Raw genomic sequence first — 23,126 nt, 5'->3', positions numbered from 1 at the left:
GTGTTCTGAGTACTACATGGACATTAAAGATATTAAACTCACAATCTTCAACATCTTTGGGAGGATGGAACTTTTCTTATCTCATTTCTAGTTGGCAATATGAAGGCACAAAGAGGCTTCATAACTTGCCCAAATCCACAGCCAGAATTTGAGGCAAGCACATTGGGCTTCAAAGTCCATATTCTTAACCATTTATGTGGATATTAATGGAAGAAAGTTTGAGACAGAGAGCATATCCATTCAAGTACTTATAGATGATTGATTCTGACTTCAGTAAGCTCCAAATTCAATCTTTAAAATGGATTATGCCACAAGTCAATCAATCAAATAGCTTAACAAAAATTTAAGAGAAAAAAAAAAAAAGAGACAGAAACCACAACACCAGATGTAAAGCAAAGATTTCACTAGAACTCCAACCATGTGTTTTATATCTGGGAAATATAACTTGGTGCAAATGCTTTGACAGATATGCGTCCATCTTATTTGTAAAAGGTGCTACAAAGAAAATTAAACCAAATAAAACCATAGGTAATGAACTAGCATATATTTAATTGACTTCCATATTATATAACAATGCATGTTAGACATACTAATTCCATTTCAATTTAGCTACTGAAGGTTAATTTTTCTCTTCCTAAAGTATATCAATATCAAATCATGATCAATGAATAAAAAATGTTTGCAAATCACTCTCTGTCTCATTCTTAAATAATGTGAAACACAAAATTCTGTTGCAGGGATTATAAGAATGTGCTCTATGAATCATTAGAAAATGTCAGACACCTGTTACACTAAATCCCAGTCAAGGAAGATCTGCAACCCCTGATGTCAACTTAGAATAAGATTTTCCAGAATCATTTACTATACTAGACAGAAAGAGCTATACCATGTCACTCTTCCCCACCTTAAGATACAAAATTCTCAGAGTTGACAGATCATGTATTTCCACTGGTCACTGCATAGTAAAATCACAAAGAAACAAGAGGCACGAAGGCCAATACTACCGAATCTTTGCATTATGAGATCACCCAAATAAAATCTCTATGGAAAAGAAAATAAGACTACAGATTATGAACCTGACAAATTGGATTCTCATTAAGGTTTTAACATTTAAATATCTGTATGATCTTGGGCAACTCACTCATTTCATTTAGCTCAACTCAAATCAATTTCATGAGAGTGAGATCCCTGTATGTTTCCACATCATTATCATTCTTTTCCACAACACAAAGCACTTTGGATTTATTTTAGAAATCCTTCAGTATGTGACAAATCAATGAAATATTCATTACACTACTTATGGTGTGAAGTATAGGACATTTAGGTACAAACTTTGCAGTCATTACAATAGGATAAAATCCTCACCTAGCTCTTAGGTGGGAGAAAACTGCTCTTTAATGGTAACAATGACTTCTAGACTTTTTCCAGTTTCAAAATATAATTGTGGGCCTTTTTCCAAAAGCTCATTGTCCTGAGATGTATGTCCTTAAGGACAGTGATGAAGAAAAAGATGCTAATATATCACAGTGAGCAATAAATAGAAACATCTCATTTACATATTTTAAAATATCAATCCAAACATTTCTGAATGGAGTGGTAAAAAATATGAAAACAAGAGGAAAAGAAAGATTGTGTGATGGTAATCTCAAAATAAGCATAAATAGAACACTGCCTACCTTGTGATATTAATGTGTTTAAGGTAACAGGTTTGGTACCCATGTCAATCAGTTAGTTTAATATGCAGGGAAACAGTGAAATTAGATACAACAGAGAAAGTAAATATTTACTCTTGCTTAATGCATAGTTCTCTAATTTTCACCTCTTATAGAGGTAAAATAACTATATTGATAGATTTCATACCGATACAATATTCTCTATACAGAGTTTGACTGTTCTTGAGGGGTATACTTTAAAGTGAGTTTCTCAATCACTTTTCTTTGCAACACCCACCTATTCAGGTAGTGGATATTATTAGGAGCAAGACAATCAAGATAACTTTTCCTAATTTTAAAACAAGAGATAGGACATGTTCTGAACATATAGAGGAGGAAGGCCCAGTCCTGTCAGCCTGCCCAGCATAGCAGTTACGTTTCCTCCATCTGCCTCTCCAGGATATCGCTTAGATTTCTTAGGGAATCATGAATGCCCACCAGCTCAGCTCTATCAAATCACCCCAAAACACAGATTCTCCCAGATTTTTTCCCCAAATAGCCCTACAGACAAAAAAAAAAAATCACTGGATTCTATATTCATTAAACCTATTATTATTCAAAAAAGTCTATACTTGGCATAGTAAGAATATACATTCAATGAAATACGTAAAATATGTAAAAATGATATGCATAAATATATGAAATGCCTATATAGTTTAACAATAAAACAGGAACAAAATCACCTAGCCATATAAAGAACAACAACCATTCGGCATTATGTATCAGGATCTGTCAGAAATCAAAAACTGAGTTTTTGAAAATGGCAGAGATTTCTAAGACAGGGCTTTGCCACAGTCTTCAAATAGGTAACTGGACTTTAAATACAACACAGACAAAACTTGCAAGAGAATTCACAAAAATACAGTAAAGGTTGTTTCTGATGATCTTCACTAAGCAGAATAAACACGGGGGAATAAACCTTTCCTTAAATATCAGAGGTAGAAAGAAGGAAGCTTCAGAAGGCCTTAGGAAATTACAGGGATTTCACAAATAGTGTGTGATTAGAAATGGAGCTAAAAAGGTGATTCTAAAAAGTGAAGGAACTAATGGGAAACATACCACCTAATACAGAAAATAGACATAGAAGGGCACGGTTACAAGTGTAAATAGGAAGTTACCTCTGCTTTACTTAGCTCGCCGCATTAACACAGAATAGGAGTTGAATTAATTTTTCCCTCAAAATGAAAATGGCAATTCTTACCAGTAAAAAGCATGTATGTGGCAAGTGTAATGATAAAAAACACTTAAGGAATATCAGTTAAATATTAATACTCAATTGTGTATTTTGGTTGGTGTTGTTTTCCTCCTAATGTTAAGCTGGATTTTGAGTTCTCTTTGACTCTTGTCAACCAACTTTTTCCATCTTTTTTTAAATATGTAAAATGATAGAAGCTTCCACTCATAGCAGTTTTCCCAAACTGTTGTGCTGTTTACGACAGAACTATGGTAAAAGGGTAATAGTTGAATTTCTTGCTTTTAAGAGGACTTGTTAAGTGTAGCATTCTCCCAGATTCTATTTTGCTTTCACCTTACATTTAGGCTTATGCTGCACCTGGCAAGTTGTGTGTGACAGGCACCAGGCACACAGTCAATGGTTTCTTACTCTGCTTAACAAATTTCATGGTCATAGTTGTTATAGTATTATTACTGTTCAACAAATAACTCAAACTTCAAAAAAATATTATCTCATAGTCTCTGCAGAAAAGGAATTGAAGAGGGGCTCAACTGTGTGGTTCTGATCAGGGTTTTTCAGGATGTTGTACTGAAGGTGTCAACCAGGCAACAGGCAGTTGAAAGCTTGATAGGGACTGGAGGATATTTCTCAAGGGCACTTTCATGTTGTTGGCAGATTTAAGAAGATCTGCTGTACACTGTGAAGTGAGAAGATTTGCTCACATTGTTGAAGGCAGGCCTCAATTTCTCTTTAAAGAAACAGGGTAGCTGGTTTTCCTCTTCGCAGGGTTGTGTCATAGGGAAGCTGACTCTACCCAGAGATATTGCATAGTAGCTTGAATGATGACCCCAAAAAGATACATCTTTGTCCTGAGCCCTGTGAATGTGAGGTTATTTGGAAAAAGGGTTTTTGCAGATATAATCAAATTAAAGCTCTCAAGACCTTAAGATCATCCTTGATTAGAGAGAGCCCTAAAACTAATAATAAGTGTTCCTATAAAAGAAGGGCACCTGAGGAGTTATGAACCTATTCCTTAATCATTTACAGTATTGGAAACTGATGTTACCCAGATTTGTTTTTAAAAAATAAACTTTTGAAAAAGAAAAAAAAAAAGAGAAGGGGAGAAATACACAAGGAGAAGATGGAGAAGAAGATTGTAGTTATGCTGTCATAAACCAAAGAAAACCCAGAGCCACCAAAAGTTAAAAGAGACAAAGATGGATTATCCCCTAGAATCTTCAGAAGGCATGGCGTCTACCAACACCTTGATTTTGGACATCTGGCCTTCAGATCTGTGAAAAGAGCATTTTTTAAGCCTTCAAGTTTGTGGTAGTTTGTTGTGGCAGCATTAGAAAACTACTACAGAGTAATTTGAGAGAGAAAGAGACAACAAGAAAATGCACAGAAGATGCCAGCCACAATTTTTACGTAACCTAATCTTAGTAATTCCCATTACTATGAAATATTCTATTCATTAGAAAGGAGCCAACAAATTCAGGTTATGCTCAAGAGAAGGGAAATTAAACTCTACCTTTTGAGGGGAGAAAAATCAAAGAACTTTTGGGCATATCCTTAAAACAAAGTTGTCATCTGAAATTCTCAAAATGACTTTTGAAGAGTTTCCCTTTCTTCTGAGGACAAAATAGTGGGAAAAAGCAGGAGTAAATATCTGAGTCTTGAAGATGATGTAGGATTCTTTCTTAATTCCTATGTGTGACTTTCACATTTTCTCAGATATGTCACTGCTTCATGTTTGAAAGGGATTATCATAAACTTTATTAATAGAGTTCATGGCGTATAATTTACATGTCACTTACTAAAACACTATTAATAATAAAATACCATATTTCAGAAATTATTCAAAATTTCAAAAGCATGTTTATATGCATTGCTCACTTAGTAGATGGTTAAATACAATACTGTAAGAGAATTAGTATGATCAAAGAGACTGGAAGGGACAGTATGTGTATTTTAGCAAAAGAGAGGGAGTCAAGATACCTAGTTTGTCTTGACTGTTTCTTACTTACGACCCTGAGAAAAATTAATCTTCCTAAGACTCAGTTTCCTTAACCATAAAATTTGAAATTCAGATTAGGTGATCATTAAAATTCCTATCAACTCCAGCAGCAGCAGCATTGCCTCTATTATCTCCAATAACTGGACTATAATTAAAGTTATACATATGTCAATACGGAAATAAAATACCTATGACAAGAAAGAACAATTGAAAAATTCATGGACAATCCCTATACACCAGGTAGTGTGAATTTTTCTGTTAACTAAAAGGTAATGTAGTTTAATTCTATCAGTAATAACTCTTCCAAATAACAGTATGGCTTTCAGTTCAAATATTATTCTCCAAGGAGGCCTTGCCTGACCAATGTAGGAAACATAGCCCATCTTTCCACTTTCCATTCTATTGGCATGTTTCATCTTCTTCACAGTCTTACCATTATCCGAAGATCTTTTCTTTTTCATGTGAAAGTGTTTATTATCTGCCTCTCTCTACTAGAACCAATGGTCTAAGAGAACTGGGGCCTTGGCCTTCACTATGGTCTTTTACATTCATAAATCTCAGAGTAATCATTCAATAAGCCTTGGTTGAATAAGCAAATGGGGTATGGTAAGTAATATAAAAGCAATAGTAAAGTCATATCTCTACGTGATGTTTTATATTCTTAAAAAATGGTCCTGTATGTAATCTTAACAAACTCCAAAAGGCAGATATTACTTGCCCTAGATCATCATGGACTGGGAAACTCAGGCTCAAAGGTTAAGGGTCTTTACCAAACAAGAGAATTTCCTGGTTTCAGGACCAGTCCTCAGGCCTTCTACCTGGATATTCTTAATATTCTTGACCCAGAATCAATCTTTTATTCTATAGTGCAGGATTGGGTACCATGGGCATTTTCAACTGGAAACACCTCTATTTAAGCCATAAAGTGGCCTAATACTTAATCTTTGGGATGAGTGATTAATAATTAGTGGGATTAGGATTGTTCTGTGAACCTACTTTTTAATCAAATCATATATGTTACTAATAGTTCCAGGAGTATTTTAATACTGCAGGAAATTCTTCATTTAACTCAGCAGCCACTTCTTATTTCAATGTAGTCTGCAATTCTTGCACATTAACTATCGTGGCTCTGAGATTAACCTTCCCTGTTTGCTTGTGCTGACCTCAAAGCATCCTAAATTGCTCGAAGCAATTCCGATTGCTTTAATTTATGAGAACACCTTCAAATATTCATCTTTTAAATCCTGAATATTATTATCCCTGCACAACAGTAGCTCTCTTTTTAATCTTAGCTGATAACTCTGATTAAACACATCCAAAGGCTGATTACCCCCACTGTGGTTAATGCCAGCGTCACAGCTAACTACTTATATCACAGCGGGAATTGCCTTTGAGAGCCTATTTACATTATTACGCAGAATTGATTTACACTGGTATTACCTATTGATCACATAGGAATGAGAAGGTAGAGACAGTGTCCTCGGAAAGCCTGTTAGATCATCAAATAATGTAAACCAAGCACTGGTATTTATTCTACACTTAATAATATAACAATGTAGATACAAAATGCAGACTTTTTAAAAAAGATAATATTTACTTTTACAATTGTTTATTTAATCACAAAGGCACTTGGGGATGAAATCTACTATGATAATGAGAGGGGAGAAGAGAAGAGAGAATGAATATGTGAATAAAGAGATAGTCTAATTGCAGGTTATATGTGTGCTATGTGGACAAGCCAGTGAAATTCTGTCCCCTGTGCTTTCTTACTGCTGGAGTCTTTTGAACAAGTAGCATGTTTGGTAACAGAAATACTTAAGTGGCAGCAGGACTAGCACTGCCACTTGATTTCTGGAATCACACATCTTATCATCATCTTCTTGGTTAGTTTCCTGCAGTCACAGTGATGACTACAACAAAAAGACTTTCATTAATTCCTACAATAAATGTGTCAAGCACCACCAACTCTCTGCTGGGTATTATGTCAGATGCTAAGGATATTAGGGATGAATGAGGTCCCTATGACTTCTCTCCTTAAACTGTTAATCCAGTTTAGGAGATAGGCAATACATAAGAAAACAAATACATGTATCATCGCTAATAAAATGCTACAAAAGAAAAAAGGGTGTCAAAATTCTCTTCAAATAAATTCCTAATCTGTGACACAAAATGATGCCAGTGTTAAGTAGCAAAAGGGGTGTAGGGCAAGGGATCAAATGGCAAAATGTTCTGCTCAGGATTTCACCACTGTTTAAGTCAATGACACTCACAACTGAGTGTGCATCAAAGTCACCTGAAGTTTGTGTGTTGAACCCTTTCTGATTCTGTAGATATGGGGTGGGGCGTGAGAGTTTGCATCTCTAACAAATTCCCAGATCTTCTCCTGCTATTGTTCTAGGAAGAATATTTTGATCACTAAGGAGATATATGAAACTGCTTAATGTAAATGAATGGGGAGACACAAATGAAGAAATGGATTTCAAACAGAAATCCCTAAAGCACTTGAGGAAGTGAGCCAATCAGAGTTGATTTTAGGAGGAACAATCTCTCCTCTTCAAGAAAGAAGATGATTTTATGTTCTTCAAAGGCCATTTTTCTCTTTATGTAACATAAGTCATTTAATTATATAAGGGGCTTATGAGGGCCCTCAGTCTCCATCAAAGACTGGCAGAACCATACTCTTAGCAGTATGCCCACTCCACTGCCTTCATAATCAGACACCTGCTGATAGAGCCCATAATGAGTGAAATCAGGTCATGCATTGCAGAGGACAAAGTCAGAGCCATTTTATGAATTACCTACTGAACTTCCTTAGGACTACAGGCTCCCTTTCAGCCTACTAGATAACATTACTGGAGGAAGCAAGGAATAAAGATTTATTGCCTAATAATTTAATTAACTCTTCCTGGAGAGACTTGACTTACTCCCTTTATAGTTTTCACCCTTTTGAGAAAAATCAACATTTTATCCAGGTATTTTCTTTCAAGGTGGCTTTATAATTTGAAAAACTCTTTAATTCAGATCATCCTTTCAAGGCAATGTTCTATTGTAGCAAAAGAAGCAAAGACATCTCAAAAAACAGATAGCAAGTATTTGGGTCACAGTTTTGTCAATAGTGATTTGAGCAACTCATTTATATTAAATAAAATTCAATAAATATTTAACCTCTCTGAATCTCAATTTCCTCCTTTATTAAAGTAGGGTTTGCCATGTTCCTGCAGTTGGCAAACTTTCTGTAAAGGAACTGATAATAAATGTTTTAGATTTTATAGTCATATTTCTATGTTGCAACTACTCAATTGTCACATGAAGTTAACCATAGACAATATGTGATTAAATGGTATGACTGTCAATGATTTTATTTACAAAAACAGGCAGCAGGCTTGGTCAACACCTGTAATAGCTCAGGATACTTGGTCATTGCCTCTAATATAAACTTGTATTGTTACTGGGAGCAAATAAGTATAACCTCTCTATGCTTAAAAAAAATCTTTCTGTTGAAAGAATCATACTTATCATGTCACTTCCTCAGAAATTTCAAAAGGGCTGATGAGCTAATGTTTCAAAGTACTATGATTTCTTGATGAAGGGTACAAGAGAAGTACTAATTATTATAAACAGTACCTTTTAATCTACTATCCTCTGATTATTGCACCTGGGAATAAAATAAGGATTCTTATTCATACCACTCTATGACATTCAAGCATATTACGCTATGGTCTCTCCTCAGGGTTTCCTTTCAAATGATTAATGAAAAACTGAGTAGGATGACAGTATTACTCTTTGTTGTCTTCCAAAGATTAAATAGAAGGAATGAAAGAAACAGATTCTACCTGTTTATATACACAGATTTGATGTTTTCCATTTATCTTTGACGATTATTCAAGCCCAAAGCATAAAAGTAGAGTATTCTCAAGAAATAGGATATGTGAGTTGTGCTGAAAATCCTTAAATTGATGTGGCTTCTTTATTTTTGTTTGTTCATCTTTAGGAAAAGCTGCATTGAGAGTAAATTTCTTAGACAAGGAACTTTGGAATTCAATGTATGCTAAAATATGATTTAAAAACACAATAATCTTTTTTTAAAGATTTATTTATTCATTCATTCATTCATTCATTCAAGCACTGGGTACAGTCAGAAGCACGGGAGGGTGAGAGAATTCACCAGAGCCAGAGCGGGGAGCAGAACAGGCAGAAGGACCGAAGTACACTGCTGAGGGGAGCAGCGGGCGGCAGTAAATGTCTATGCGCCATGTGGGACCCTCCTCTGGTGGCCGGGGAGCAGCCGAGGATCGAACCGGCGCTGCAGAGGTTGCGGGCAGCTTTGCAACCCAGCGCTCAACCGCTGCGCCAATAATCGACATTAATTTCATCGTTTCTTAGAAACATTAATAGAGCTCTTCTTTTCTATCCTACCTATCACCAATTATCCACCAGTCAACTAACTTTAATAATCAATTTATTTGATACCTATTTTTCTAGTACCCATTTATAAAGAAGGGGCTGCTATCAAGGTGGTAAGTTTGCATAGATAATAATAAAAAGTAGAATGTTAAAAGTGTCCTCAGTGTGCTAAAATGCAATATTCTGAAGTTTGAAGGAAAAAAGTCACTTTTAGATGAGTTGACAAGGAAGAACTATTTCATAGTGGAAATGGTATTTGAACTGAGTCTAGAAGATCAGTAGAAAAGAACACTGAAAAATTTTCTAGATATCCCCAGATATGGACTTCATGCACAGACATAACATAGTGATCAATTCAGATGATATAAAATGTTATCAGTTGTTCAAAATATGGCAGTGAATCATGATAGGCCCAGAGGAGGCTACCATATCTGTATTTAAGGAAAAACCCACTGAAGGATTTTGAAAAAAAGTATAGTTAGGTTTTATACATTCAGTAAAATATATTTTGAACATCTACTATGTGTTAAACATTTCTCTAAGCTAAATGGATACACTAGTAAATGAAAAAGATGCAGGGAAATAAACCTCTGACAACAAATAAGTAAATGATACAATATATTTGAAGGGTAAATGCTACAGATAAGCAATTACAAATAAAAGCAATAATTTTATTTTTTTAATAGAGGCATGTTTTATTTATTTATTTGTTTGATTGTTTGTTTGTTTTGTTTATACATGCACTGGGTACAGTGAGAAGCGTGGGAGGGTGAGAGAATTCACCAGAGCCAGAGCGGGGAGCAGAGCAGGCAGAAGGACCAAAGTACACTACTGAGGGGAGCAGCGGGCGGCAGGAGAGGTCTGCGCGCCACGTGGGACCCTCCTCTGGTGGCCGGGGAGCAGCCGGGGATGGGATCGAACCGGTGCTGCAGAGGCTTCGGGCAGCTTCGCAACCCAGCGCTCAACCGCTGCGCCACCGGGGAGGCCCAAAAGCAATAATTTTAAATAAGTTGGTTAAGTGAAACTGTGATCAAATTTGAGTGAGGATTTGAAGTAGGTGAGGCAGAAATTCATGCAGATATCCAAAAGAACAGAATTCCAGGTAGAGAGAATGCTAGAGCAAAGGCAATGAAAATCAGCTAAGCCATCTGTGTGAGCCAGAGAGAGCACAGACTATTTTGTTTTGAAGGTAAAGATCCCTGTAGATCTTCATATAGATCATCACCTAGATCCCTGTAAATGACAACTACGACTCCAGATACCATAAGGAATATTAATCTACTAGTACTGGATAGAAAGGATTGTAGGAGAGAAAGAAGTAGAAGTAACATTTTTAAAAAGTATTGTTATATATAAAAAGTTCTGAAACAAAAAATCAATTTGCTAGCTCACCCACTCAATTTAATTCAGCATATATTTAGCAGACATTGTATTAGGTATTGACTTTAACCGTGACAAAGATGGATAAATTTTTCCATATGAAGTTGGCCATTTAATCGAATGATGATAGAATGGATAGGAATGTTTCAAATATTCAAAGCCTTCTAAAAATCTAAATGTTAATATGAATCAAAAAAAAATCTAATATTTCAAAAGAAAAAGTCTCAGAAAGGTATTATTATATAAACTCCTTAACCAATACCAAAATCATTTCTTCAGCAATAGCTTCAATGAAACATTGGACAATATTCTTTCCACTCTTCAGATTGCTTTTGGAAAGAATGATTGGAATTATACATCAAAAATATTATTCAAAATACCCAAGTAGTGAAGAATTAACTAAATCTCTGAGGATTATTATTCTACCAATCATGATGAGTTACAGAATATGGACTACAAGTGTAATTTATGCAAATACAAGCATTTATGAATGCATTGATTTAACAAGCATAAAAGCAAGACCTATCCAAAATCACCAAGTTTGTCACTAACCTAGAAAATAGTATCTAAAAAAATTGCTGATATATGAAGATATTATCACTGGTAGCTGGATGACTGGCTTTAGTACCCCTATAATGATTAACCTGCTGTCACATAGGACAGATAGGAACTAGTCTCTGCTGTCAAACTGTCACAGAATTATTAAATATGAGTGGAAAAATAACCCAAACAGTATGTAATGAGCTCCCTTTTCATTCTTTCTCTCTACAAAAGCACATCTGTGAATTGTTAATGATTCTGATATGGTGAGCCAAATTGATAAGAAACATCTTCCAGGGATAGGAAAAAGGAAAATGAACACACACATTTATAAAATTTTAAATATAAGGGATTATGCAATACTATAAACTGGCATATAAATATAAGCTATTATTTCTCATTTTTGTGTTGTTTCCTGATGTTTTTTTAAAAATATAAACCTATCTTCTTTTTAAATACACAGAAATACCAAGCCCTATTCACAAATAATCTATGTTTGTGACTTTCATGAAGTGACACTGACATTCTAGCTGGTAATTTCTCTTCTATTAGGTAAAGTTTTACTAGACACACCCTGTGGGCAGCATACAGCAAAATGATTATCTGTGAGACTCTCAGCATCTTATTTCATGCAGATTTTGTGACTAGAATTGACTTTCCAGGTCTAGCATCTTTTTCACAAAGACTTGCCCCACAGCACCCAGGAAAGCTACAACTTAGCTCAAAGATATGACCATCATAAGACTTCTCTAAGCACAGTGATTGACATTATTGTATCTCCTTGTTAATATTTTTAAGTCTTAGATAACTGTGAAAAAAAACTGACATTGAAGGAAAGCTAAGTTATTTAGAAACAAGTCAACAGGAACAAATATGTTAAACAAAATTATCACGCTGTCAATCCATACACTAGAGCCACCATTTATTTGGTCATATTTGGTGATTCTGGATGATTCTCAGTGATTCTCAATCTGAGGTTGAAAATTTCTGACCTGTGTCTCAATGTAAGAAATAAATAGTGAAAGAATTAACACCAGGCCTCCTCTCGATTTAGGACAGACACAAATTGGAAAATTATCAATAATCTTGTTGTCAAGGAGCTATCAATTAGCATAAAGTTACTATGGTGTTAAAAAGGAAAAATTAACAATATTTGTAAACAGAGGCATATAATCCTGGAAAGGGGAATCCCATTTATAACTCAGAGTCTCTAAGTCAGAGGGAGAACAACTCTAAACACTATTGTACACCATTGTACACAAAGTCCTTAACTTGATACCAATATAAAGTCTAAATAGGAGTGAGGGGCCGCTTGGCACCATGATTTAATTCTTTCACACAAGGAATAAAAAACACTAACAAAGATAGGGAAATAAGTCATTATTAAAATAAAATTAAATATTATGTAGCAGATAATATTGGAATGGAAAACTGAGGAATATAAAATGCAATATTATAATGTTCAAAAGAAAAACACCATTTAATACTTATTATCAATCCTCAAATATAAAAAAATATAATAAACGTTCTCGCCATTCCCACATATCCATAAGAAATTCATCCTTATACAACCTGGCTATACAGAGCCCAATCAGAATCCTTCAGAATGTATTGTAACATTTTTAGCCAAATTTTCCACTGCTCAAACAAAAACAAAAAAATATGCTAGCTTTGGTTTTTCATAATATACATCAGATCCAGGCAGTATCATAATGTAGGGTAAAGAAAAATGTCAGGATTTTCTGCCCTCCCGCCATCACGATAGATGATGGATCCTTGTGGTCCTGAACGCATGCCTGATAGCGGCAGGGCACCTGGAGTAGGGTGTGGGCATAGGTAGATGGGATTCACCTGGGCTAAGACTGGGCTTTTAAGGGCGGTGTCACGGGGACACCACAAGCCGAGAAGATAAGCCAAGCAGAAGCCGAGAGAAGGCCGGAAAGCCCAGATAGTGAGGATTTGCTGGGGGCTGGGAGGACTGCCAGCCTCCCGGTCCCCCAGCACCCCTGCCTGCCCTATGCCTGGTGAACCCCAATAAAAAACCACTGCAAAACCACTGAGGACTCTGACTCCTCCTTTACCCGGTCTGCTGGATCAGAAAACCTGCACCGTGTCCATTCCTGTCCTTACACATAAGCAATGCATGGAATAAAAAACTGTTGTCCCAATTTTCAGATTAATGCCAACCTTAATAGTGCACCCCACCCCAGGTCCTGAAGATTATGTGATTAAAAAAACCTGTGCCTTTAACTAGCTTCTCTAAGTAATTTTGTTCCAAACCATCCAGCTAGCTAAACGACTAAGCAACAAGGTCAATCAAATACAATACTTCTCTTTATTCAAATATAATGGAAATTTTGACTATTCCGCATTCAAAAAGCAAATACATTTTCACACCAACAGACAAGCACATTCCACTGGCTTTTCTTAAAAGCAAAGTGTGACAGATGCCTTGGCTATAATTGCCAATCAGCCTTTACATGGCAGCTGAAAACACAATACATCACTTTGATCTCCTTTGCTCTAAACACATCTACAATCAAGAAACCTGAACAAGGGATGAGAAATTGGCATCATTTCTAGAAGCCGTCTCTCTGGAGCACTTAAATAACACAATGTATATTTTGCTTTTTTTTTCTGTTTCAGAGACATTCTGTCGAAGATCTAAAATCACCTATAGTTAAGCATCTCATATATATTTGTGTACATATATATATATGCACGTACATATGTAAAGAGACATATTTGGAAAACAATGTATTACCACATCAAATCTGAATATAAGCACAATTAATTAAATGTCTCCACTATCACCAATTCCCTTTCGATTGTGCACTTGAGGCATGGAACAGGAAAGAGCGCTCATCTGATTTCAAAAGTATTCAAAATACTACTCACATTTTGCAGGCAGGTCATAGCCACATGTGATTTTTGCATGTCCAGTATCACAACCATTGAGGTTACGGCATTCAGCCAGCAAACAGGGACCAGCTGCTCTGTGAATACAGCCATCCACTAGGAGAGAGAAATAAAAGTTAGCCGATGTTTGGCCTTTTAGAAATATATGTAGAACTCATCTTCAGGGGTGTGCAAATGATCCTATACACCCCTAGTTATCATAAACATAACAGCAACCTGCCCAAGTTTTGCAGCCTTTGCATGGGATTGTTAGTTCAGGACTATCAGTTTTTTCTCTTTGTGTCACCACTGGTCGAGCTCTGAACAACAGATGGGGGTCCACTTTATCCCTGATGAGTCTGCTGCCTCAGCTGATCCTTACAGGCCACCTCCTCCTCCCCACGAGGTCTTGTCCCACAGCCCCTGGACATTATCTACCTCCTGTGCCCCAGCAGCTCAGGATTTTAACAACCGCTCAGAACTTCCTGACCTTGGCTCTTGTTTTTTGCCTTCTTGCAGTCCTGGATTTGGGCCACCTCCTGTGCTGCCCTGGGGCCTCCGGTGTTATCCTGGACTCCCTTTGCAGAGCTGTGAGGGAACTTTCATCCCCCAGCCCTGCCTCCGAGCAGGCACCACATCTGTACAATGCCTTCCCCACTAAGAGCAGAGTCCTCTCCACCTGCATCGTGGACTCTGGAGGCGCCCACAGAGAAGAGGCCGGCAATGAGCACTACGGGGTCACCCGTGCACCACCCCTGAGTCTATCCTGAGGGCTCCATCCCCGTGTGTGTTGAATCCTGCCGACTCAAGAGAAATGCAATGTGGCAACCAGGCACAGGGTGGGCAGGGGGACTGAGAGGCAAGCAGGCAGACAACCAAGCCTCCTCGCCCTCCAAGAATATTTAGTCTTTCTCTGGCCTCTCTCTGGTGTTCTCTCATGGCCTTGCCTCTCTGCTGCCACACGTTCTCTCATAGCCATCCTCTGAGTGATGCCGCCCTTCTAGCCCTGGCGTTTAGACTCAGGTGTGCACAACTAGGCATGCGTGCACGCTCATCCTCCCGATGTCCACAATTAGGTACGTGCGCCCCGTGCCCATGATACTAAGCGCCTCCTGCATTAGCACAATTAAGGCTGAGGTGATAGCCACAGAGGCTAGTGGCATAAAAAGCACGATTAACTCACCCTACTAGTTTTGATGAGTTTTAAAATGTTTATACTCATAATCCCAGTATAAATATAAAATGTTTGCCATCAACCTTAAAAGTTCTCTTTTGTTCTTTCTCTCCAATTTCCCATCCTACCACCTGGGGGTTGGGTGAACTGTCTGATTTCTAAGACCATTGCTAAGTTTTGCATGTTATATAACCTTAAACTTCACATAAGCAATCAGCTTCTTTCACTCAACTAGTTTTTTAACAGCATTATGGCTTGACTTTTATATATTGTTAAATGATCAACAACGCACTTAGTTCCATCACCTTAAATAGGTATGAAAAATTAATTTCTCCTTGTGATGAGAACTGTTCAGACTTACAATAATAGTAGGGATTTTTGTATCCCCAACTCAAAAATGGGTAGATCATCAGGACACAGTGTCACTGAGGAAACAGAAGATTTGAACAACACTACATACCAAATGGACCTAACAGACATATACAGAATATTCTATCCAACAAATCAGAATAAACACTCTACACAAGCACACATGGCACATCTTCTAGTATAGACCATATGTTCTGCCATAAAACAAATCTTAGTGAATTCAAGAGAATATAAATCATACTGATAACTTATCTGACCACAATAGTATTGTTGGGTAAATATAAGTTATCAGGGTTTTTTTCCACCCTCCTGCTATTAGTATCAATGATCAACACCTGTGGCCTTACGTGAGTGCCTGATTGCGGCACATGGAGCATGGTGTGGGCATGCAAAAGTGGGCACAGCTGAGCTGAAAGACTCACGTAAGGGTGCCAGCAGAGAACAGAGGCGTGTGGCAGCAGTGCAGCAGAGCACAAGGGATACTGGCGAAATGACCATGAGGGAACCCCAGAGAGCCCAGAGAAAGTAAAGATTCACCTGGGGCGCTGGGAAGCCCAGGCCCCCAGGCCTCCCTGCCTGCCCTGTACCTGGTTGCCGGACTAAAGACGGTACAGAAAGATTATTAGAAGCCTGAAAAAGCCATTAAGGGCTCCAGAACTCCTCCATTACTAGTGTGCCCGGATCATAGAAAACCTGCTTTGTGCCTTGCTGGCAACATAAGTGTAGGGTAAGGTAAAATGTATCAGGCTTTTCTGCCCTCCCGCCATCAGGATAGATGAGCGAACCCTGTGATCCTGAATGCATGCCTGATGGCGGGCACCTGAAGTGGGTACACCTGCTCTAAGACTGTGCTTTTAAGGGCGGTGTCACAGGGACGCCAGAAGCCGAGAAAGCAGCAGCAGAAGACGAAAGAGAAGCCGAGAGAGAAGCAGAGAAGAAGCAGCAGAAGCAGAGAACGCCAGAAAGCCCAGATAGAGTGAGGATTTGCTGGGGGCTGGGAAGACTGCCAGCCTCCCAGCCCCCCCAGCACCCCTGCCTGCCATGTGTCTGGTGAACCCCAATAAAAAACCTGCAAAAACCACTGAGGACTCTGACTCCTCCTTTACCCGGTCTGCATGGGATCAGAAAACCTGCACTGTGTCCATTCCTGACCCTACAACAAGTATGAAACTAGAGTCAATAATGGAGCAAAACTCATGAATACTTGAAAATTCAATCAAACTCTTCCGAACAATGAAGGTAAGAAGAAATAAACTTGAAATTTAAAAATTATCTTGAAGCAAATGAAAATGGCATCACAACATAGAGCAAAAACAGTTTTAACAAGATGTACATAGCAATAAGCACCTACATTAAGAAACAAGAAAACTCAAACAACCGAACAGCAAAAAAAGAAATCAATTAAAATTGGGCAGAAAATCTGAATAGACATTTTTGTCCCAAAGAAGGTATACAAATGACCAACAGGTACATGAAAGGTGCTCAACATCACTAGTCATCAGGCAGAGCAAATCAAAACCACAATGAGATATACTCCACATATGTTAGAATGCTTATTGTCAAGAAGATTAGAACTAATGAGTGCTGGCAAGGATGTGGATCAAAGGGAACCCTGGTGCAGCTAGCTTCATAAGTTGCGTCTTAACCCTTTGTGCCACCGGGGAGGCCCCATTTACAACTTTTACAGGCCTCTTAATTATCCTATAATAATCTGATCGGTGCCTTTATTTTCATGCTTATAAATTGTTTTATAGCTATTACACAGTAAAATGTTTATATATTAAAAAATTTGTCTCCTCCCTTATACCATCACTTCCTTAAGGGCATAGAAGATGGCTTATTCTTTTGTATATACCTAGCTATCTTCATCTCACTTTTTGTAGGTGCTTAATACAGGTAAATTAAATTCAATTAAATTGGGGAGGGAAAATAGTGTAGCCTTTTTATTAAAATAACACAGAGGAAGAGTTAAGTGAACAGGCCACTTAAATACAATGAATCATAAATTAAAAAGTAAAGTTAAATACACAGCCACAAATTTGTTTTCACAAGTCTGGTGATCAACTTCTATATTAGAAACTCATGCCAATTCTATTGGTTCAGTTATCCCTCCTAATTCACAGAACCTGAAAATTCATCTACTTTTCTCAGGTCTGATGCAGACTGCCAGAAAACTTACTTCTTTAAGTTCCCTTACAGCCAGACTAAGGAAAGCGGGGTGAATGGGGGCCAGATGTGAAATTCAACACAGCAGCACTTTCCCCACTCACCCCACCATCCCTACAATGGGTGGGAAGGAATTGAGAACCAGTGATCAACACCCAGGCTGACACAGAATGTATTCAGTCTTACCCAAATCTAATTAATGAGCAACAACAACAACAAAAACCAAAAACACAAAACCTCAAGATCAAAAGGTACATGGGAAGGTCTGCTGAACACAATTTTACAGTGGACTGTCCATATCTATTATCTACCAAAGAATATATCCTATAGGAGAAAAAAAAAGGCAACTAAACTACATAAATAAATTTAATAACTATAGATTTTATCAAGACTATTGGGGCTAGACTGCAATGTGTTCACCAAAGTCCATTTATTTTTCTTTCTGGGCATGTTACCCAGACAACATTTTCCAGATCCCTTGTAGTCAAGAGACTGAATTTTGTTTAAGACGTATGAGTAAAAGTGAAATAACTATTCCTACATCTAATTCCTTAAAATCCTATACACAGTCCTCCATATGAACTCATTGTTTGAAGGCTGGATACAGTCCTTCTAGTATAAGATGTTAATGCCCCAGGAGATAGCACAATAACTAGAGGAAAGTACTGAAATCCCTGGATGAGGGATCTCCTCACCTCCACTTTCCATACTGGACTGCGAATCAAGTGAGAGATAAAACTTTATTATGTAAAGCCACTGAGATTTGGGATGTTTATGTCAGCAGTTAGCCTTGACTAATGAATTTACTTCTGCTGTAAATACTAGAATGGTAATTTTTATTCCACCTGATCACTGCTATTTTTTAAATTTTATGCAGCAAAATCCATACCTTACTACTGGAATGAACATATTATCTTAGCTAATAAGTTCATCCCCCTAGGTATGCCGTAAGAATTCTTAATCGTGTTGGACGCTAAGGATTCAGGGAACTAAAGCAAATCTGCTCTGTTTGTTCAAATAGTTGTTCTTTCTACTTTGTGATTGAAACCAGACTGACAGAAGATAAAGGGTAAAGACTACTTAGAAATGGCATGTGGTATGGTCAGTCAGCAATGCAGTGACTGCTGAGGTCACTCATAGGGCTACTCTTCATCAAGGATAAGGGGAGTCTCACTGCAGCTTCTTCCCAAGATCAGGCTTGTGGCTGGATTGACACACCTGTCATTTACTATCCTGACAGTGATGCCAAAATGCTTGCAGGCAGATGGTTAACTAAGGCTAGGGCCTTTGATTGTTGGCATATTTCCTCTAGTTATCTAACAAAAGCTAAATTTACAGGCTTTCAATCTTCTGAATTTAGACCATCTTCATTAGGTTTTCTTACACTATAGCCTAGAGAATTACATTGTGTGAGGGTGGGGCAAAAAGATGGCCTTTACTTGTGCTTGGAAGGAATTATTTTTCACCTTTGTCAATATTACATTGCGGCTTAGTTTTAAAATGTTTTTATAGGGCAGTCTTATCCCTTTATTTTTAATAGCTAAAATAAAGACAAAAGGGATGGGGCATGAAACCACATCAGTTTTTCTGACCTGAGATTTATTTTATCCCATGCATTCCATTCTGCCTGTCTGGCATTCCTTGGGTAAAGCTCCCAATTTTATAAATGAATGAACAAGTTGATCCTGAGAAAAAGCAAGGCACAAAGCACTGAACAGGAATCCATTAGGTACCATGAACCAGTAAATGTAAGACCAAATGAAAAAATAAAAGAACCAGAAAAGAGTTATAAACATTTGTTTCGCAAAATACTAACAGCATCATTCAGTGAAATCCAGTTATTTTAGAAACTGGTCTGATGAGGTCTTTTCCTTGTCTTACAAAGACAATTTTCTAAACAGTTTTTAGCAAGGGGGATTTGAAGTCCTTAGATCTGCACGTATTCATTTAATCTTCTTTTGTAAATAAAAGACAGTAACTTAATCTAAAAGCAGTCACACAAATCATATTAGCCTGAAAAATAAGAGGCTCTCTTGTTGAATATATCTCTTAGAAGCCCAAAAGGATACAATAGAGTTCTTCAAAAATCAAATCAACATAAATTTATTAAACAACTACCATACACAAAACATTCTGCAAGAAGCTGTGAGAGAATTAAATAATGATGATAATAATACGTCACGTCTTTTGAGGATTTGCTGTGTGCCTTTTGGTGTGCTAAGTTACTTGTAAGTTTTCACTTTACAAAAGACAGTGTTGCGTTGTGGAAATAGGATAGTTCTTGAGTCATAAGGCAGAGATTTGAATCCCTGTTGCCACCATTTTAGCTCCTAATGTTTTGATTTTGTCATCTATTTAACAGGCATCTATTTAACAGGAGTTCTAATCAAAATCATAAGGTTTTTGTGAGTAAATTAGTTATTACATGACAAGCACTCTGAGTACTGCCTGGTAAATAGCAAGAATGCAATAAATGTTGATTATGCTATTCTATTTAATCAAGCATGAAAACTTTTACAGATAGGATTTATTAGGATGACAAAGTAATGGAAGTTAAATAATCAGTGCAAGATCACATAAGAGCTCAAGTCAGAGCTTATGTTTATCTGAATGAACTTAAAGTCTATGTTCTTAACCCCCACTCTCTCCTACTTCTATTAGTATAAAGAAGCAGGCCATGGTTCTTCCCCTAGGGAGCCAGACAACAGGATAGGAAAATTCAAAACCATGTTTTCACTGAAATAAAAGGCAACTGACAATATACAGAATATCTTAGTATGGAGAATATGTCTTTTAATAGATTGATAAACTTTTTGGTACGTCACATATTAAAGTGTTATTTTTATTATATTACCACATAAATTTTGGAAAAATTAGCACATATTTAATTCTCAAAACAATTTTTCAAGATGGTCTTGGACTTTATTACTTTTTTGCACTTTATAGCTGAAGAAACTCAGCAATTTTAACAACAGATGTCCAAGGTAATCCACCTGTTAAGTGGCAGATATAAATTCAACTTTTATGGCTCTCAAAGTGTGGTTATATGCAGGAAGCTTGATAAAAATAAAGATCCCTAGACTCAACCTAAAATCTGTAGGATCAGTCTCTTTAACAATGCAATCTGGAATCTGTATTTAATAAATTCCACAGAAAATGCAGATGCACATCACCAGTTGAGAACTTTGAGAATTACTCCTTTGTTCTATCTTGCTTTCTTGATAATGTTCTAGAGAGTGATGGTTAGTTGAGTATATGGTAATGTGAGCATTCACTGGATACACAAAATCATGAATCCTGACTCATAAATCAGAAGATCACCTTATATTTAATTTAAGCCATATTCTCCCACAAATCCTAATCAAATATCCAAAAAGCCCCTGCTCTTAACAGTGTGCATTTAAAGCAGGAAATGTTAACTTAAACTAGAACTGAACTCTAATGCTAAGTAGAAGTTTGATTAAATGCTGCTTCTCTAATAGATAGATATAGTAATCATGAGATGCCTTGGATATAAAGAGGTCTTTTGTGCCTTGTCTACAAAGCAAGGCCACAAGACATTCACATGGGTGATGGAATCATATTAAACTTTTATTAATATTTATAATTTTTATCTTAAGCAGATAATTTTCTTTTTTTTTTTTTACCAGGGAACAAACAATTGTGATTTTTATTTTTTTTTTTTTCTTGTAAGAATTTTAAAGTAATCAACTTAACTTTTTTTTTTTTTTTTTAAATAAATTTTTTTGTTATATTCCCCATACAATTGCAGCCCCCCCATTCTGACCCCAATCCCTCCGCTCCCGCCCCCCTAAAAGTGTCTCTGGTTCATAGTTTTTTGTTGATTTTGATTTTCACTATCTTATAGTTATTCATTTTCCTGGTCCCTTATTTAAGTTTTCTAGATTCCTGCTATGAGTGAGACCATCCGGTATTTTTCTTTTTCTTTTTGGCTTATTTCGCTGAGCATGATCCCTTTCAGCGCCATCCATGTTGCTGCAAATTGCATGTGTTTATCTTTTTTGAATGCTGAGTAATATTCCATGGTATATATGGACCACATCTTCTTGATCCAGTCATCTATTTTTGGGCATTTGGGTTGTTTCCAAAGCTTAGCTATTGTAAACAGTGCTGCTATAAACATAGGGGTGCAGGTGTTCTTTGGAATTGATGTTTCTGTGTCCTTTGGGTAAATACCTAGGAGTGGGATTGCTGGATCATATGGAAGCTCTATGTTTAGTAGGTCCAGAAATCTCCACACAGCTTTCCACAGTGGTTGGACCAGTTTGCACTCCCACCAACAGTGCAGAAGAGTTCCTTTTTCTCCACACCCTCGCCAACATTTGTTGTTGCTAGTTTTTTTAATATGTGCCATTCTCACTGGTGTAAGATGGTATCTCATGGTAGTTTTGATTTGCATTTCCCTGATGACAAGTGATGTTGAACATTTTTTCATATGCCTGTTGGCCATTTGCATTTCCTCTTCAGAGAAGTTTCTTTTAAGCTCTTCTGCCCATTTTTTGACTGGATTATTTTCTTTGTTGTTGTTGAGTCTCATCAGCTCTTTGCAGATTTTTGTGATCAGTCCTTTATCATTAGTGTTGGGTGCAAAAATGTTCTCCCAGTTGGTGGGGTTTCTCTTTGTTTTTGTTATTGTCTCTTTTGCTGTGCAAAAGCTCTTTAATTTGATGTAGTCCCAGCTGTTCATCTTTGCCTTCACTATCACTTTAAGCAGATAATTTTCAAGTGTACTAATGTTTAACTTTTATAGTGGCAGTATGTACATATAATTTAAAAATAAACACACATACATATAGGTGCGTGATCAAAAAATTTGTACTAAGAAACTTGGTGCACAAATATAAAATTGGAGTCTACAGACATGATGATTAAGGGGCCTTTAGAATCAAACTGTCAGTCTTTGTCATGTAAAGTGTCTGTGTGTATATTGCGTATAATCTTAGTACGTATCTTTTAAAGTTCTTATGAGAATTGAGTATTTTGTGCAGTATTTAATATTTGCATGTCAGCATATGTGCACAAAGAATCTTAGTGTGATAAATATTTCTCTTATAGCAACTGCTTTACATAAATTGCAATAATTATTCCCATCTTTGTATCCATACCATTGGCAATGTGACTCTACAGTTCCTTCCATCACAATGTGAATTCTGTGCCCCTAACCTTTGAATCTAGACTCAGTCCTGTAACTTGATTTGGCAATAGAATAAGGCAGAAATGATTCTGCCAATTCTAGCCCTCAGCCTCATTATGCTTTTCACTCTTCTGCTC

The 23,126-nt window shown here is 37.0% G+C and overlaps 1 protein-coding gene across 4 annotated transcripts in view; it reads right to left on the bottom strand.

The window, feature by feature from the left end:
* The window catches only part of MACROD2 (mono-ADP ribosylhydrolase 2), a gene marked incomplete at both ends in the record, with an annotated part of 1,814,301 nt that overhangs the window by 1,223,124 nt on the left and 568,051 nt on the right, over positions 1-23,126 (bottom strand). For all 4 annotated transcript variants that reach the window (XM_084247233.1, XM_084247234.1, XM_084247235.1 and 1 more), the window contains one exon: positions 14,126-14,242. In XM_084247233.1, the coding sequence (XP_084103359.1) occupies positions 14,126-14,242 (117 nt within the window). The remainder of the gene's footprint in view (positions 1-14,125; positions 14,243-23,126) is intronic.

The sequence above is a fragment of the Talpa europaea genome (genome assembly GCF_964194135.1).
Source record: "Talpa europaea genome assembly, chromosome: 11".
Taxonomy (NCBI): Eukaryota; Metazoa; Chordata; class Mammalia; order Eulipotyphla; family Talpidae; genus Talpa; species Talpa europaea.
The sequence above is the reverse complement of the archived record's forward strand: the minus strand, read 5'-3'. Positions and strand labels throughout refer to the sequence as shown.